Here is an 18,577-nt window from a genome sequence, read left to right as displayed (position 1 = left end):
ACATACACTAAGTTGACTGTGCCTTTAAACAGCTTGGAAAATTCCAGAAAATGATGTCATGGCTTTGGAAGCTTCTGATAGGCTAATTGACATCATTTGAGTCAATTGGAGTTGTACCTGTGGATGTATTTCAAGGGCAACCTTCAAACTCAGTGCCTCTTTGCTTGACATCATGGGAAAATCAGAAGAAATCAGCCAAGACCTCAGAAAAAGAATTGTAGACCTCCATAAGTCTGGTTCATCCTTGGGATCAATTTCCAAACGCCTGAAGGTACCACGTTCATCTGTACAAACAATAGTACGCAAGTATAAACACCATGGGACCACGCAACCGTCATACCGCTCAGGAAGGAGACGCGTTCTGTCTCCTAGAGATTAACGTACTTTGGTGCAAAAAGTGCAAATCAATCCCAGAACAACCGCAAAGGACCTTGTGAAGATGCTGGAGGAAACAGATACAAAAGTATCTATATCCACAGTAAAACAAGTCCTATATCGACATAACCCGAAAGGCCCCTCAGCAAGGAAGACGCCACTGCTCCAAAACTGCCATAAAAAAGCCAGACTATGGTTTGCAACTGCACATGTGGAAATAGATCGTACTTTTTTGAGAAATGTCCTCTGGTCTGATGAAACAAAAATAGAACTGTTTGGCCATAATGACCATCGTTATGTTTGGAGGAAAAAGGGGGTTGCTTGCAAGCCGAAGAACACCATCCCAACCGTGAAGCATGGGGGTGGCAGCATCATGCTGTGGGGGTGCTTTGCAGCAGGAGGGACTGGTGCACTTCACAAAATAGATGGCATCATGAGGAAGGAAAATTATGTGGATATATTGAAGCAACATCTCAAGACATCAGTCAGGAAGTTAAAGCTTGCCGCAAATGGCTTTTCCAAATGGACAATGACCCCAAGCATACTTCCAAAGTTGTGGCAAAATGTCTTAAGGACAACAAAGTCAAGGTACTGGAGTGGCCATCACAAAGCCCTGACCTCAATCCTATAGAAAATGTTTGGGCAGAACTGAAAAAGAGTGTGCGAGCAATGAGGCCTACAAACCTGACTCAGTTACACCAGCTCTGTCAGGAGGAATGGGCCAAAATTCACCCAACTTATTGTGGGAAGCTTGTGGAAGGCTACCTGAAACATTTGACCCAAGTTAAACAATTTAAAGACAATGCTACCAAATACAAATTGAGTGTATGTAAACTTCTGACCCACTGGGAATGTGATGAAATAAATAAAAGCTGAAATAAATCATTCTCTCTACTATTATTCTGACATTTCACATTCTTAAATTAAAGTGGTGATCCTAACTGACCTAAGACAGGGAATTTTTACTAGGATTAAATGTCAGGAATTGTGAAAAACTGAGTTTAAATGTATTTGGCTAAGGTGTCTGAAAACTTCCGACTTCAACTGAACATAAGATCCCTTTCCAGTTAAAATTCAATATTTGCCAGTTTAAGACTTTTAAAAACTTTTTGGGAGAGTTTGAAATTGGGATCCCTTGCTCCGGACATCGGCATTTCTGGGCACGGAGCCGAAATAAATGCATAATATTAAAATGATTGTCCCGACTTTCATTAATCCCTGATAGACAGGAGTAATTATATAATTTTGGCAAGTTCAATTCAATTTACTTTAGCCTATTGAGCGCGCCTCCTTGTTAAGGATCGGACACTTTTTTTCAATTTTCGCCTAAAATGACATACCCAAATCTAACTGCCTGTAGCTCAGGACATGAAGCAAGCATATGCATATTCTTGATACCAATTAAAAGGAAATACTTTGAAGTTTGTGGGAATGTGAAATTAATGTAGGAGAATATAACACATTAGATCTGATAAAAGATATTACAAACATTTTGTTCGATCAATATATTATTGCACTTTAGGCGCTATTTAGATTTTGGCCACTAGATGGCGGCAGTGTGTGTGCAAAGTTTCAGATTGATCCAGTGAAGCTTTGCAATACTGGACTATTTTGTATAAAGTCTGCCGAATTGGTCAATTGATACATTTTCAAGTACATACCTATAGAGAACATACATAAATGATATGGTAATACAAAATATAAGTTTACACACTCCCAGGAATGTCATACATGATGGATCATTAGCTTATACACTAACTTTCACACATCTAGATGGCCGGGCGGGGTGGGTTTGGAGCCAGAGACAGCAGGGGTTCAAACTGTAGAAGCCAGTTCCTATATTTGAATATAAAAATTGATTTTATCAAACAAAACTATGCTACATTTTATCTCAAGGACCCGTAGGATGACAAATCAGAGCAAGATAACTGAATGTAAGTACATTATTTACCTTCAGAGGTGAATGTATCAAACCAGTTGCCGTGATAAGTGTTGTTGTCGTGCACTCTCCTCAAACAATAGCATGGTATTTTTTCACTGTAATAGCTGCTGTAAATTGGACAGTGCAGTTAGATTAACAAGAATGTAAGCTTTCTGCCCATATAAGACATGTCTATGTCCTGGAATGTTTGCTGTTACTTATAACAGTCATGCTAATCACATTAGCGCACGTTAGCTCAACCGTCCCGCATAAGGGAAACCGATCCCATAGAGGTTAACATTCATGTTGTTTGTGGAGTAATAAAACCTTTTGGGTTATAAAATACATTTATTCTCTCAAAGGATTGGACAATTAAAGGATTGGACAATTATGGCAGTTTAAAAACAACTCATGAGACAAAATAATGTGTACACCTGTTTTATTGACAACAAACCACAAAATCATTACTCAACATTTATGACCAACAAATAACTAATACTCATTTTACAGCAACAAATAATCTCCACAAAGTATTTGACTTTACCATAACAAGTTTTCAGTTAGGATGCTGACAGTATGGAGTAGCATTTTGGGTTTCAGGTGATGTTTTGCTGATTTAACGGGTTAAGCACATTTTACATTACATTTTAGTCATTTAGCAGACGCTCTTATCCAGAGCGACTTACATATTTTTTTATACTGGCCCCCTGTGGGAATCGAACCCACAACCCTGGCGTTGCAAACGCCATGCTCTATCAACTGAGCTACATCCCTGCCGGCCATTCCCTCCCCTACCCTGGACGACGCTGGGCCAATTGTGCGCCGCCTCATGGGTCTCCCGGTCACGGCCGGCTACGACAGAGCCTGGATTCGAACCAGGATCTCTATTCGCCGCCCAAGCACACCGAGGGCAATCTGTTTCCACATGCTAGATCGTTCCAGCCTTCTCCACCTTCAGAGGAAACACGGAACAGAAATTAACTCAGATGTAGTGTGTGTATCAGACTTATTTGTTGAAGTGGGCTGTGAATAAAGTTTAATTTGATGACTGGATAGTGAATGATAGTGGGCTTACTGTACCTCCAGAGTTCATCATAATACATGGCTCGCTGCCACCACTGTTATTGGGCTCTCCTTGATTCCAGTTCTGGTAATCAAACTCGGAACCATCACTCCAGAACCATAGCCTGTCCTGTGGGGAAGAAGTGAGGTCTCAGAATGAAAGAAATCCCACTGTGTTAGTGAATACTGATCTATCTATCCTACAATACTAGCCCACTATACCCCGTGTGTTAGTAAATACTGATCTATCCTACAATATGTGCTTCCATTAAGTATTAACTCTGGGGTGTGAAGACATGCAATCAATGAAAAATATATATAAATTATTGATTTTGAAAATGTTGTATAATATTTATTTAAATTTGATCATGTAGATGGGTAGGAAAGAAATCCAATGTAATCTCTTTTTAGATTTAAATTTAAGGCAGCAAAATGTGAAGACTGTGCAAGGGGTGTGTAGACGTTCACTAGCGACTGTATCAAGAGAATGCGCCATCATTCCTACGGCTTCTGAGCTGGCGGACTCACTAAACACAAATTCTGAATTTCTACATGGTACATATGTCAACAACTGTGAAAACAGCGCATTTCTACATTTTGTAGAAATAAATAGGAAGCTAAAAAGTTATACCCGATGACATCTTCAACAGTTTCAAACACAGATTCGCGGAGACGTGGGGAACAAGAAAACTCCCTCCCTCTGGCCAAAAACTCGATGAAGGTTTGGAAAACCCCTGTTTTGGTTACTTTTAATCCTACCATGTGTAGAATTTTACTGGGTGACTTTCACTTGAGTCATTTTCTATTAAGGTATCTTAGCTGTGACTCAAGTATGATAATTGGGTACCTCTTTCAGTATTTCTTTAGGATCTTCAAACCCTCCAATCCAGGTAGGAGTGAATTCGCCAGTCTCGGAAAACACCAGCTCCTTTAGATATTGCGCCCCATCAGAGCTATGCACAGACGCCAGGTTAAATCCAAGGGAAATACAATGCCGCTAGAGAAAGCAGCAGAGAGGGACAAAAGCGTTTCATAATGTAAGTATTAGTCAAGTTGTCCAGTCTTTGTGAGAATTTGTTTTCTGGACTCACACTATCAAATATTGTCCGTCGCAACTAATGCTCTTTTCAACAGGCTCTTAGAGGTGTTAGTTTATCTCTGTCTTGACCCGTGTCCTTTGGGTTCCATTATACAGGTGTCCTGACTCCACACATGAAATAAATATTCCAAACTTATAGAACATCCCAATTAAACAATAACTTAAAGGGGAGGTTCAGTAATTTACATGAGGTATGCAGTGCCTGTAAAAAAAAAAGAAGCCAAATCATCTTCACGTTAACGTCAATTCAAGAAAGCGAGTTGATTTTAATTGAACTTCACCCTTTAAATTCACAGTAGAGGGTAAGCATGATACAGTACCTCTGCTTCTGCCCATGTCCTTGCTGTCTTGATAAACGTGAAGAATGGTCCTCGTACATCTGTAAGGAGAAGACTACCGACTTTAAAGGAGAGACTGACAAATCACCTTGCATCATAAATAATTACTCAATATTATTTTTATATCAGTCAACACACACCTCTGCTACATTTAAAATACAGAAAGAATGAATAATGTAAAGTTTGAGGTGGACTCTCGTACTTGCGTCTCCCAAAGCAAAGGCAGCGCTGAGAAGCAGAAGAATGGTCAACATGGCCATGGTGATAGTCTCCTGAGAGAGGGAGAGACACACAAACAGACAAAGAGAGTGAGAGAGAGAATCAGTCAAGACCAATTCAGTGAATACTTCAGAGTGTAGGGCCTCCTGTAGCTCAGTTGGTAGAACATGGCGCTTGCAATGCCAGGGTTGTGGGTTCGATTCCCACGGGGGGCCAGTATTAAAAATGTATGCACTAACTAACTGTAAGTCGCTCTGGATAAGAGCGTCTGCTAAATGACTGAAATGCAGTGCAGTGTTCCCCTAACCTTTCCTCAAGTACCCTCAGCCATTCCACTTATCAGAGGTACTATCACATTAGATTTTACCAATGAAGGGCTAAGGAATACCTGGTATCATCTTCCACCACATACAATAGATTAACCTAGTACAAAGGAATATGTATGCTTTCCAAATGTTACCTTATTCCCTATGTAGTGCACTACCTTTGACCAGGGTCCCCAGTACACTACATAGGGAATAGCCCACGGCCACAAAGCTAATATGGGCCCTGGTCAAAAGAAGCACACTACAAAAGGAAAAGGGTGCTATTTGGGATGCAGACAGATACAGTTTTAAATGCACAGATGTTAAGATCTCACCTTCACAAATCTTCAGTTGTAGCTTCACTTCTTCAGAGATCTTCAAAGGTCTTCACTGGGTCTCTCTCTCTCTCTCTGTCCTGCCTGTGAGTTGAGTTCTACCTCTCCCTCCTCTCCCTTTTAAGGACCAGTCCAGTCAGACCCCTCCCTCTCTCTCTTTCTGTCCAGCCCAACACCTGCTGGACCTGTCCGATAGCTACCTGTTTGACAGGGTTGGGTTCAATTCAAAGTGAAGGTAGTCATTTATATTTAAAAATGGAGCTACTTTTGTAACACATGTTGGGTCACAATATGGTTGTGGAGATTATCTTGAGCACTGGTGTCTAACTGAATGTTTTACTTAATTCTACCTAATTGGTGCTGATGAAGACTTAGTCTAAAGGGCATTATAGTGGCTTGGAAACACGATGACATTTCAGAAGGAGTCAAATAATGAGTAGGAAAACGTTTCATCATCATTGTGATGTCACCAGATAGACTTTAGATTCAGTATAACTTTAGCTAGCTAGCGCTGGAATTTTAAACTTTCATTTGAATTAACTGTCTTCAATTTGAATTAACTGCCAACCCTGCTGTCTGTCTGTTAGTTCGTTCTGAACTGTATTCACCCCAAACCACTGCATCAGAGATGGGCCACTTCACCCCTTAGGGGCCTACCAAGGGCATGTCCCAAATGGCTCCCTATCCCGTATGATATAGTGCACTACTTTTGAACAGGGCCCATATGACTGTGGTCAAAAGTAGTGCACTATAAAGAGAGGAGGGTGTGATTTGGAACGCTAACCATGTAATTGAGCACATGTATTACACTGTCTTCTGTTGCTGTTTGTAACCTCATTTTACAATCAATTTAAAGAATCTACTTGGTTTTTTTCCCAGCGTGTCGTGGTCTTTGCATTTACAAGACAATAATTTCCAGCACCCTTAAGACCGTTGAAAATGCAAAAATAGGAGAGGAGAGGAGAGGAGAGGAGAGGAGAGGAGAGGAGAGGAGAGGAGAGGAGAGGAGAGGAGAGGAGAGGAGAGGAGAGGAGAGGAGAGGAGAGGAGAGGAGAGGAGAGGAGAGGAGAGGGTGATTTAGCCTTCTGTTTCCCATCAGACACAGCATGTCCCACCACTCCCAATGATTCTTAGCTAGCGGTGGCTAATGTTAGCGGAGGTTTGTAGTAGGTCTTTACATCATCGTAGTGCAAAAGGATTGTGCAAACTGCCAAAAAATACCATAAACCTCATAATCTCACAGTGTGATTTAATTTTAAACTTTATAAGGAGGTAATTACTTAACTAGAGTTTAGTAAACTGAGCAACACATAAACAGTCACCTCTAAAGGCGTTATACTGTTTGTCTAATTTAGCTCTGCCATTTCCTGGTGTCACGGTTTCGGCCGAGGCTGCTCCTCCTCCTGGTTCGGGCAGGCTTCGGCGATCGCCGTCCCCGGAGTACTAGCTGCCACCGCTCAATGTTTCGTCATGTATCACCTGTGTCCATTTGTGTGTTGATTGCGTGTGTTATAAGTTCCTTGTTTTGTTCTAGTATGATTGTGTGATGTTATTTACTGCCACAGTGTCGGAGCTACGTCTTTGCTTCCTGTTTTGTTTTGTGTTTTAGTGTTTACGCGTGTGCGTAATTCTCCCTCGCCTCTTTGTGTTTTGAGGTCGGAGGTTTTCCATTTTTTCTTTGGACTATTAAAATACTGTTGGACTTAACCTCAGTGTCCTGCGCCTGACTCCTCCACCACATCCACGTCGGTTTAGTGACACCTGGTTCCATTTCCATGGTTTTTAAGATTCTAAAATATCCTCCTGATTTCAGTTAATGTGACAAAACAAGCAATGGAGAGTGTAGAGAATCGTTGTACCATCTAAACCTCTGTAAAATATATTCTCAATAACCAAAAAATTCTCAGGTGTTTGAAGCTTAAGTTAAAAATAAACCATATTGCACATAGAGCAGGTCAACTACTTATCAGACTCACTTTCCATGGGAATGACAGATCTATAACTTGACTATCTATCTGAAATGAGACCAGTCGTACAGCAAACTACATAATGGACCTATAAAATAAAACGTTATATAACTTGCATTATCCAGGTTTCTAATAAGCATCAATAAAAGAGACATTCCTAGCATCACACCCTGTAAGGCTGCTGGTCCAGTCCAGCCAGCACAGAACGTTGAAATGGAACAGGAATGTCTGTCATTCTAATTCTACAACGTCTCCATTATATTACAGGTGGGGTGAAAGGTCAATGTCTTAAGGCTGAAGGGGAGATATGTAGTAGGACCAGGGTTGTGTTGTTAGGAGAGGGGGAGGGGAGAAGAGGAGAGGAGAGGAGAGGAGAGGAGAGGAGGAGATGAGAGGAGAGGAGGAGGGGTGATGGGTCAATGTCTTAAGGCTGAAGTATTGGAGGAGAGATATGCAGTAGGACCAGCAGCACTCCTTTGTGAGGAGATGAGGGGATGAGAGGAGGAGAAAAGGGGGTAGAGAGTGAATAGCTAGCATGCCTTTCTTTGTGAAGGTGAAGCCTCTCTCTCACCACACCCAGACGTAAACATGACTTTCAGTATTTCTGGAAGAACAGGACAATGGAATAGATGGATGGAATCTAAAGTGAGGTGGGATGAGAAAAGAAAATAGGAGATGAATGTGAGGAGGACAAGAGGAGAGGGGAGAGGAGAGAGAGAAGAGAGAGAAGAGGAGAGTGGAGAGGGGAGAGAAAAGAGAGAGGAGAGGGGAGAGAAAAGAGAGAGTGGAGAGGGGAGAGAGAGAGCGAAGAGAGGGAGGAGAGAGAGGAGAGTGGAGAGAAAAGAGAGAGAGGAGAGGGGAGAGGAGAAGGGAGAAAAGAGAGACCCTTCCCTAATTGGAGTAAACTAGTGAACAACAATGCTTAGGCCTTTACTTCCAGCTTATACGTACTATATACATTTTATGGACAGTCAATTTTACAATAATTCAATTTTGTTTGTTTTTACTCCTGAACTTCCTCTACCCTCAACCTCTCCGATCATTTTCATGATGTCCATCCGGTTTGCTTCTATATTTCATATCTTTCACAAAAGCTCTCAAACTATAACCTATATATACAGTGGGGGAAAAAAGTATTTAGTCAAATCAAATCAAATCAAATCAAATTTTATTGGTCACATGCGCCGAATACAACAGGTGCAGACATTACAGTGAAATGCTTACTTACAGCCCTTAACCAACAGTGCATTTATTTTAAACAAAAAAGTAAGAATAAAACAACAACAAAAAAGTGTTGAGAAAAAAAGAGCAGAAGTAAAAATAAAGTGACAGTAGGGAGGCTATATATACAATAGAATAAAGTGACAGTAGGGAGGCTATATATACAGGGGGGTACCGTTACATAGTCAATGTGCGGGGGCACCGGCTAGTTGAGGTAGTTGAGGTAATATGTACATGTGGGTAGAGTTAAAGTGACTATGCATAAATACTTAACAGAGTAGCAGCAGCGTAAAAAGTATGGGGTGGGGGGGCAGTGCAAATAGTCCGGGTAGCCATGATTAGCTGTTCAGGAGTCTTATGGCTTGGGGTAGAAGCTGTTGAGAAGTCTTTTGGACCTAGACTTGGCACTCCGGTACCGCTTGCCGTGCGGTAGCAGAGAGAACAGTCTATGACTAGGGTGACTGGAGTCTTTGACAATTTTGAGGGCCTTCCTCTGACACCGCCTGGTATAGAGGTCCTGGATGGCAGGGAGCTTTGCCCCTGTGATGTACTGGGCCGTACGCACTACCCTCTGTAGTGCCTTGCGGTCAGAGGCCAAGCAGTTGCCATACCAGGCGGTGATGCAACCAGTCAGGATGCTCTCGATGGTGCAGCTGTAGAATTTTTTGAGGATCTGAGGACCCATGCCAAATCTTTTTAGTCTCCTGAGGGGGAATAGGCTTTGTCGTGCCCTCTTCACGACTGTCTTGGTGTGTTTGGACCATGATAGTTTGTTGGTGATGTGGACACCAAGGAACTTGAAGCTCTCAACCTGTTCCACTACAGCCCCGTCGATGAGAATGGGGGCGTGCTCAGTCCTCTTTTTTTTCCTGTAGTCCACAATCATCTCCTTTGTCTTGGTCACGTTGAGGGAGAGGTTGTTGTCCTGGCACCACACGGCCAGATCTCTGACCTCCTCCCTATAGGCTGTCTCATCGTTGTCGGTGATCAGGCCTACCACTGTTGTGTCGTCGGCAAACTTAATGATGGTGTTGGAGTCGTGCCTGGCCATGCAGTCATGGGTGAACAGAGAGTACAGGAGGGGACTGAGCACGCACCCTGAGGGGCCCCCGTGTTGAGGATCAGTGTGGCAGATGTGTTGTTACCTACCCTTACCACCTGGGGCGGCCCCGTCAGGAAGTCCAGGATCCAGTTGCAGAGGGAGGTGTTTAGTCCCAGTATCCTTAGCTTAGTGATGAGCTTTGAGGGCACTATGGTGTTGAATGCTGAGCTGTAGTCAATGAATAGCATTCTCACGTAGGTGTTCCTCTTGTCCAGGTGGGAAAGGGCAGTGTGGAGTGCGATAGAGATTGCATCATCTGTGGATCTGTTGGGGCGGTATGCAAATTGGAGTGGGTCTAGGGTTTCTGGGATTATGCTGTTGATGTGAGCCATGACCAGTCTTTCAAAGCACTTCATGGCTACAGACGTCAGTGCCACGGGTCGGTAGTCATTTAGGCAGGTTATCTTAGAGTTCTTGGGCACGGGGACTATGGTGGTCTGCTTGAAACATGTTGGTATTACAGACTCAGTCAGGGACATGTTGAAAATGTCAGTGAAGACACTTGCCAGTTGGTCAGCACATGCTCGGAGTACACGTCCTGGTAATCCGTCTGGCCCTGCGGCCTTGTGAATGTTGACCTGCTTAAAAGTCTTACTCACATCGGCTACGGAGAGCGTGATCACATAGTCGTCCGGAACAGCTGGTGCTCTCATGCATGCTTCAGTGTTGCTTGCCTCGAGGCGAGCATAGAAGTGGTTTAGCTCGTCTGGTAGGCTTGTGTCACTGGGCAGCTCGCGGCTGTGCCTTCCCTTTGTAGTCTGTAATAGTTTTCAAGCCCTGCCACATCCGGCGAGCGTCAGAGCCAGTGTAGTATGATTCAATCTTAGACCTGTATTGACTCTTTGCCTGTTTGATGGTTCGTCGGAGGTCATAGCGGGATTTCTTATAAGCGTCCGGGTTAGAGTCCCGTTCCTTGAAAGCGGCAGCTCTACCCTTTAGCTCAGTGCGGATGTTTCCTGTAATCCATGGCTTCTGGTTGGGGTATGTACGTACGGTCACTGTGGGGGACGACATCATCGATGCACTTATTGATGAAGCCAGTGACTGATGTGGTGTACTCCTCAATGCTGTCTGAAGAATCCCGGAACATGTTCCAGTCTGTGCTAGCAAAACAGTCCTGTAGCTTAGCATCTGCGTCATCTGACCACTTTTTTATTAGCCGAATCACTGGTGCTTCCTGCTTCAGTTTTTGCTTATAAGCAGGAATCAGGAGGATAGAGTTATGGTCAGATTTGCCAAATGGAGGGCGAGGGAGAGCTTTGTATGCGTCTCTGTGTGTGGAGTAAAGGTGGTCTAGAGTTTTTCCCCCTCTGGTTGCACATTTAACATGCTGGTAGAAATTAGGTAGAACGGATTTAAGTTTCCCTGCATTAAAGTCCCCTGCTACTAGGAGCGCTGCATCTGGATGAGCGTTTTCCTGTTGATTAATGGCCTTGTACAACTCATTCAGTGCAATCTTAATGCCAGCATTGGTTTGTGGTGGTAAATAGACAGCTATGAAAAATATAGATGAAAACTCTCTTGGTAAATAGTGTGGTCTACAGCTTATCATAAGATACTCTACCTCAGGCGAGCAAAACCTTGAGACTTCCTTAGTATTTGATTTTGTGCACCAGCTGTTGTTTACAAATATACAGAGACCGCCACCCCTCGTCTTACCCGAGTCTGCCGTTCTGTCCTGCCGATGTAGCGTATAGCCTGCTAGCTGAATGTTATCATTGTCGATCGTTCAGCCACGACTCCGTGAAACATAAGATATTACAGTTTTTAATGTCCCGTTGGTAGGATAACCGTAATCTTAAATCGTCCATTTTATTCTCCAAAGCTTGAACGTTGGCTAATAGGATTGATGGGAGAGGCAGTTTACTCGTTCGCCGTCGGATCCTTACAAGGCACCCGGATCTGCGTCCCGATATCTCCGTCTCTTCCTCACGCGAATGACGGGGATCTGGGCCTTGTCGGGAGTCTGTAGAATATCCTTCGCGAACGCCTCGTTGAAGAAAAAGTGTTCGTCCAACGCGAGGTGAGTAATCGCTGTCCTGATATCCAGAAGCTCTCTTTGGTTATAAGAGACGATGGCAGAAACATTATGTACAAAATAAATTACAAATAACGCGGAAAAACACACATAATAGTACAATTGGTTAGAGGGCTGTAAAACGGCAGCCATCTTCTTCCGGCGCTGTTCAAGACCAAAAAGCCACCAATTGTGCAAGTTCTCCCACTTAAAAAGATGAGAGAGGCCTGTAATTTTCATCATAGGAACACGTCAACTATGACAGACAAAATGAGAAAAGAAATATCCAGAAAATCACATTGTAGGATTTGTAATGAATTTATTTGCAAATTATGGTGGAAAATAAGTATTTGGTCAATAACAAGTTTCTCAATACTTTGTTACATTTACATTTACGTCATTTAGCAGACGCTCTAATCCAGAGCGATTTACAAATTGGTGCATTCACCTTATAGCCAATGGGTTAACCACTTTACAATGTTTTTTTTTTTTTTTTTTTATGGGGTAAGGGGGGTGGGGGGTAGAAGGATTACTTTATCCTATCCCAGGTATTCCTTAAAGAGGTGGGGTTTCAAATGTCTACGGAAGGTGGTGAGTCACTCCGCTGTCCTGGCGTCGTGAGGGAGCTTGTTCCACCAATGGGGTGCCAGAGCAGCGAACAGTTTTGACTGGGGTGAGCGGGAACTGTGCTTCAGCAGAGGTAGGGGAGCCAGCAGGCCAGAGGTGGATGAACGCAATGCCCTCGTTTGGGTGTAGGGACTGATCAGAGCCTGAAGGTACGGAGGTGCCGTTCCCCACTGTCACGCTCTGGCTCCGGGACTGTGTAGTTTGAGCCAGGGTGTATTCATTTGGTTGTGTTGGGTATAGGGTGTGTTCATTTGGTTGTGTTTGGTTTTGGTTGTAGTGTCTTGTCTCGTCATGTGACTCCCAATCGGAGGTAACGAGTGTCAGCTGTCGGCTCGTTATCTCTGATTGGGAGCCATATTTAAACTGTCAGTGTTCACCTTAGGGTTGTGGGTTTTGTTCCATGTTTCAGTCTGTGTACTGAGGACTTCACTATCCGTCATTGTTTATTGTTTTCTCGTTAGCGTGCACTTTAACTTTAATAAAGTCATGTTCGCTACAAACGCTGCGCTTTGGTCCACTCCTTCCGTGAGACGGTCGTGACAGAAAAACCCACCACAAAAGGACCAAGCAGCGTATACAGGAACACCCGCAGGAGAGAACGCTGGTGGATGTCCTCCTCGGCTGGGGACATATTACGCAGGAGGAGGCCGTCCGGTACCGGAGGGCGATGAAGGGGGAGAACCTGGCAGGAGAGGAGCAACGGCGTCAGCAGGGCCATCGTCGGATGGAAGAGAGGCAACCCCCAAAAAATTTTTGGGGGGGGCACATGGCTTGGGCGGCAGGGCAGCAGGAGGCTGCCACGGGGAGATGTGGAGAGAAGGCTATCGGATTACGGGAGCCATTGGCGAGTAGAGGGAGGGAAGTTGTTGCGGCACGGCGTGAGAGACTGAGGTGTGTTACCAGTCCGGTCCGGCCCGTTCCTGATCCCCGGTTAAGGCCAGTGGTGTGTGTTCCCGGTACGGACCGGCCTGTTCCTACTCCACGCACCAAGCCCACGGTGTGCGTCGCCAGTCCAGCCCGGCCTGTTCCTGCTCCACGCACTAAACCTACGGTGTGCGTCGCCAGCCCAGCCCGGCCTGTTCCTGCTCCACGCACTAAACCTACGGTGTGCGTCGCCAGCCCAGCCCGGCCGGTTCCTGCTCCACGCACTAAACCTACGGTGTGCGTCGCCAGCCCAGCCCGGCCTGTTCCTGCTCCACGCACTAAACCTACGGTGTGCGTCGCCAGCCCTGCCCGGCCTGTCCCTGCTCCACGCACCAAGTCTACGGTGTGCGTCGACATTCCTGCCCGGCCTGTTCCTGCTCCACGCACCAAGTCTACGGTGTGCGTCGACAGCCCTGCCCGGCCTGTTCCTGCTCCACGCACCAAGTCTACGGTGTGCGTCGACAGCCCTGCCCGGCCTGTTCCTGCTCCACGCACCAAGTCTACGGTGTGCGTCGACAGCCCTGCCCGGCCTGTTCCTGCTCCACGCACCAAGTCTACGGTGTGCGTCGACAGCCCTGCCCGGCCTGTTCCTGCTCCACGCACCAAGTCTACGGTGTGCGTCGACAGCCCTGCCCGGCCTGTTCCTGCTCCACGCACCAAGTCTACGGTGTGCGTCGACAGCCCTGCCCGGCCTGTTCCTGCTCCACGCACCAAGTCTACGGTGTGCGTCGACAGCCCTGCCCGGCCTGTTCCGGCTCACGCACCAAGTCTACGGTGTGCGTCGACAGCCCTGCCCGGCCTGTCCCTGCTCCACGCACCAAGCCTACGGGGTGCGTCGTCAGCCCTGTCCGGCTCGTTCCTGCTCTCCGCACCAAGTCTGTGGTGCGCGTCGCCAGCCCATTCCGGTCCATTCCTGTTCCACGCACCAAGCCAGGGGCGCGTGTCGTCAGTCCGGCTCCGGCCAGCGAGGCTAGACAGGACAAGGGTACTTTGGGGGGTTGGAGAGGAAGTGGGGATCAAGGCCGGAGCCAGAACCACCGCCGAGGAGGTATGCCCACCCAGCCCTCCCTTGTTTAGCCCTTATTGAGGCGCGGTCGCGGTCCGCGCCTTTTAGGGGGTACTGTCACGCTCTGGCTCCGGGACTGTGTAGTTTGAGCCAGGGTGTATTCATTTGGTTGTGTTGGGTATAGGGGTGTGTTCATTTGGTTGTGTTTGGTTTTGGTTGTAGTGTCTTGTCTCGTCATGTGACTCCCAATCGGAGGTAACGAGTGTCAGCTGTCGGCTCGTTATCTCTGATTGGGAGCCATATTTAAACTGTCAGTGTTCACCTTAGGGTTGTGGGTTTTTGTTCCATGTTTCAGTCTGTGTACTGAGGACTTCACTATCCGTCATTGTTTATTGTTTTCTCGTTCGTGCACTTTAACTTTAATAAAGTCATGTTCGCTACTAAACGCTGCGCTTTGGTCCACTCCTTCCGTAGACGGTCGTGACACCCTCACAGCTCCGTAGGCAAGCACCATGGTCTTGTAGCAGATGCGAGCTTCAACTGGAAGCCAGTGGAGTGTGCGGAGGAGCGGGGTGACGTGAGAGAACTTGGGAAGGTTGAACACCAGACGGGCTGCGTTATTCTGGATGAGTTGTAGGGTTTTAATGGCACAGGCAGGGAGCCCAGCCAACAGCAAGTTGCAGTAATCCAGACGGGAGATGACAAGTGCCTGGATTAGGACCTGTGCCGCTTCCTGTGTAAGGCAGGGTCGTACTCACCGAATGTTGTAGAGCATGAACCTACAGGATCGGGTCACCGCCTTGATGTTAGCGGAGAATGACAGGGTGTTTTCCATACCCTTTGTTGGCAATGACACAGGTCAAACGTTTTCTGTAAGTCTTCACAACGTTTTCACACACTGTTGCTGGTATTTTGGCCCATTCCTCCATGCAGATCTCCAGTAATGTTTTGGGGCTGTCGCTGGGCAACACGGACTTTCAACTCCCTCCAAAGATTCTCTATGGGGTTGAGATCTGGAGACTGGCTAGGCCACTCCAGGACCTTGAAATGCTTCTTACGAACCCACTCCTTCGTTGCCCAGGCGGCGTGTTTGGGATCATTGTCAGGCTGAAAGACCCAGCCACGTTTCATATTCAATGCCCTTGCTGATGGAAGGAGGTTTTACATTTACATTTACATTTACGTCATTTAGCAGAAGCTCTTATCCAGAGCGACTTACAAGTTGGTGCATTCACCCTTCACTCAAAATCTCACGGTACATGGCCCCATTCATTCTTTCCTTTACATGGATCAGTCGTCCTGGTCCCTTTGCAGAAAAACAGCCCCAAAGCATGATGTTTCCACCCCCATGCTTCACAGTAGGTATGGTGTTCTTTGAATGCAACTCAGCATTCTTTGTCCTCCAAACACGACGAGTTGAGTTTTTACCAAAAAGTTATATTTTGGATTCATCTGACCATATGACATTCTCCCAATCCTCTTCTGGATCATCCAAATGCAAATGCAGGATTTGAGTCCCTGGCGGCGTAGTGTGTAACTGATGGTAGGCTTTGTTACTTTGGTCCCAGCTCTCTGCAGGTCATTCATTAGGTCCCCCCGTGTGATTTTTTTGCTCACCGTTCTTGTGATCATTTTGACCCCACGGGGTGAGATCTTGCGTGGAGCCCCAGATCGAGGGAGATTATCAGTGGTCTTGTATGTCTTCCATTTCCTAATAATTGCTCCCACAGTTGATTTCTTCAAACCAAGCTGCTTACCAATTGCAGATTCAGTCTTCCCAGCCTGGTGCAGGTCTACAATTTTGTTTCTGGTGTCCTTTGACAGCTCTTTGGTCATGGCCATAGTGGAGTTTGGAGTGTGACTTTTTGAGGTTGTGGACAGGTGTCTTTTATACTGATAACAAGTTCAAACAGGTGCCATTAATACAGGTAACGAGTGGAGGACAAAGGAGCCTCTTAAAGAAGAAGTTACAGGTCTGTGAGAGCCAGAAATCTTGCTTGTTTGTAGGTGACCAAATACTTATTTTCCACCATAATTTGCAAATAAATTCATAAAAAAATTTACAATGTAATTTTCTGGATTTTTTTTTCTCAATGTGTCAGTCATAGTTGACGTGTACCTATGATGAAAATTACAGGCCTCTCTCATCTTTTTAAGTGGGAGAACATGCACAATTGGTTGCTGACTAAATACTTTTTTCCCCCACTGTACTTATTATGGACAGAGTATGCTTACATTATTAGTTATCTTGTTGTTATTAATTGTTGTTAGTCCCATCCTTCAGCTCCAGTCAACACCTCCCATCTATCTCTTAACACCATCCATATAGGATTTCTATTTACCATATATATGTACTGTGATGTTTTACAAAAGTTCTGAACCTTTCTATTCTCATTTGTTTCTACAGACTTTATTTAAAATAAACATTTTTTCTAAAAAGTAATATATTATTGATCGATTGACTATGACTTTTCAGATCACCCAGTAGTGCTATCTGCAGGGTTAGCTCCAGGTAAATATTGCAAATCTTTAGCCATTCCTGGACGGGTAACCAAAAACAAGCTACAAATGGACAGTACCAAAATAAATGATCTAATGATTGTCTCTTCGCAGGCAAAATCTGCAGAGCTGGGAAGATTGTATCCCCATATAAATAACATTCTATTGGTATTAGTTTAATTTTGTCTGGCTTGCCGTTCCAAATAAAATGGAATATTTTTTTCTCATAAAAACAAAAACAAAAAAAACTGTTCGCTAGGCGTAGGCAAGACCATAAGCAAATAGGTAAACTGGGATAATAAAGAGTTAATCAGGGTGAGTTTTTCCACAAATTGACACGTATTTACCTTTCCATGGTAGCAGGATCGTATATACTTTTGTTAACTTTCTATTACAATGTATTGGAGTGAGATCATTTATTTCATTTGGGATATGTATTCAGAGTAGAGCCACATCACCATCAGACCATTTATTGGTAAACTATATATTTTTTAGTGATCCAATACATAATATGGTACATTTATCATAATTTGGTTGTAATCCAGAGAGGTTAGAAAATGTATCTAGATCCTCTATGAGGCTGTGGAGGGATTCAAGTTGTGGATTTAAAAGAATACATGAATCATCAGCGTACAATTTTACATTTAAGTCATTTAGCAGACACTCTTATCCAGAGAAACTTACAAATTGGTCTCTTCATGAGCAGAGGAGCCCAAGTTATGTAAACTCAGAGCCATGCAGAACGCATGCAGAGTGAGCTATGCACAGGGACCGAGTGACAGACGGAGCGGCACAGTTAATGGACTTACTAATGGAGGAAGTTATTTGGGGTTTCAGCAAAAGCAATGGGTAGTGCTGGACCTGAACATCGAGGGCCTTGGTAGTGCTGGACCTGAACATCGAGGGCCTGGGTAGTGCTGGACCTGAACATCGAGGGTCTGGGTAGTGCTGGACCTGAACATCGACGGCATGGGTAGGGCTAAAAATTCATTAACGTGCAGGGCTCTAATGTGGGGTCTTCTCTGAAAATCTGTACTAATCTTATCAATCAAGTTAGGAACTTAAACAAAATAAGACGTTTCATTTTAGCAGATGCTCTTTTCTAGAGCGACTTATAGTTAGTGAGTGCATACATTTTCATACTGGCTCCCCGTGGGAATCGAACCCACAACCCTGGCGTTGGAAACGCCATACTCTACCAACTAAGCTACAAGACATCGTGTACGTTTTCTAGTGTAAGAAGGTACTTAGTGTCACATTTTACTAGTGCAAGAATTGTGCAAAGCACAAAAAATACCATAATCTGGCCATAGGGCTCTGGTCAAAAGTAGTGTACTATGTAGGGAATAGTGAATAGAACCATTTGCCTTCCATCCTATCTTGTAAGGCTTCTGGTGTAAGATGGTACTTGTTGTACCGTTGTAGCAAAATATGTTGTCTTCTAAAGTTAATGTAAAGGGTTCATTTAAAAGACTGATACTCCTTCCTCCATTTCCCAGAAATGGACCGGTTCATATAAATTGTACAGCATATCAAACCAACAATAAATAAAGTCAATCA

At 44.8% G+C, this 18,577-nt stretch overlaps 1 protein-coding gene across 3 annotated transcripts in view; it reads right to left on the bottom strand.

The window, feature by feature from the left end:
* LOC121558050 (ladderlectin-like) overlaps positions 1–5,768 on the bottom strand; it is a 112,959-nt gene extending 107,191 nt beyond the window's left edge. The window contains exons 1-6 of one of the 3 annotated variants that reach the window (XM_041871534.2): positions 5,655–5,762; positions 4,998–5,067; positions 4,778–4,836; positions 4,206–4,355; positions 3,377–3,488; positions 3,108–3,248 (exon numbers count right to left, since the gene is read on the bottom strand). In XM_041871534.2, the coding sequence (XP_041727468.1) occupies positions 3,181–3,248; positions 3,377–3,488; positions 4,206–4,355; positions 4,778–4,836; positions 4,998–5,055 (447 nt within the window). In that variant the 5' untranslated portion in view covers positions 5,056–5,067; positions 5,655–5,762 and the 3' untranslated portion in view covers positions 3,108–3,180. Of the gene's footprint in view, positions 1–3,107; positions 3,249–3,376; positions 3,489–4,205; positions 4,356–4,777; positions 4,837–4,997; positions 5,068–5,654 lie in introns of those variants that run through there. The other 2 variants (XM_045216584.1, XM_045216583.1) reach the window with 2 other exon arrangements.
* Between the last annotated feature and the right edge of the window lie 12,809 nt (positions 5,769–18,577).

The sequence above is a fragment of the Coregonus clupeaformis genome, unplaced genomic scaffold (genome assembly GCF_020615455.1).
Source record: "Coregonus clupeaformis isolate EN_2021a unplaced genomic scaffold, ASM2061545v1 scaf0744, whole genome shotgun sequence".
Taxonomy (NCBI): domain Eukaryota; kingdom Metazoa; phylum Chordata; class Actinopteri; order Salmoniformes; family Salmonidae; genus Coregonus; species Coregonus clupeaformis.
Note: the sequence above shows the minus strand (reverse complement) of the source record. Positions and strands in the feature narration are given on the sequence as shown.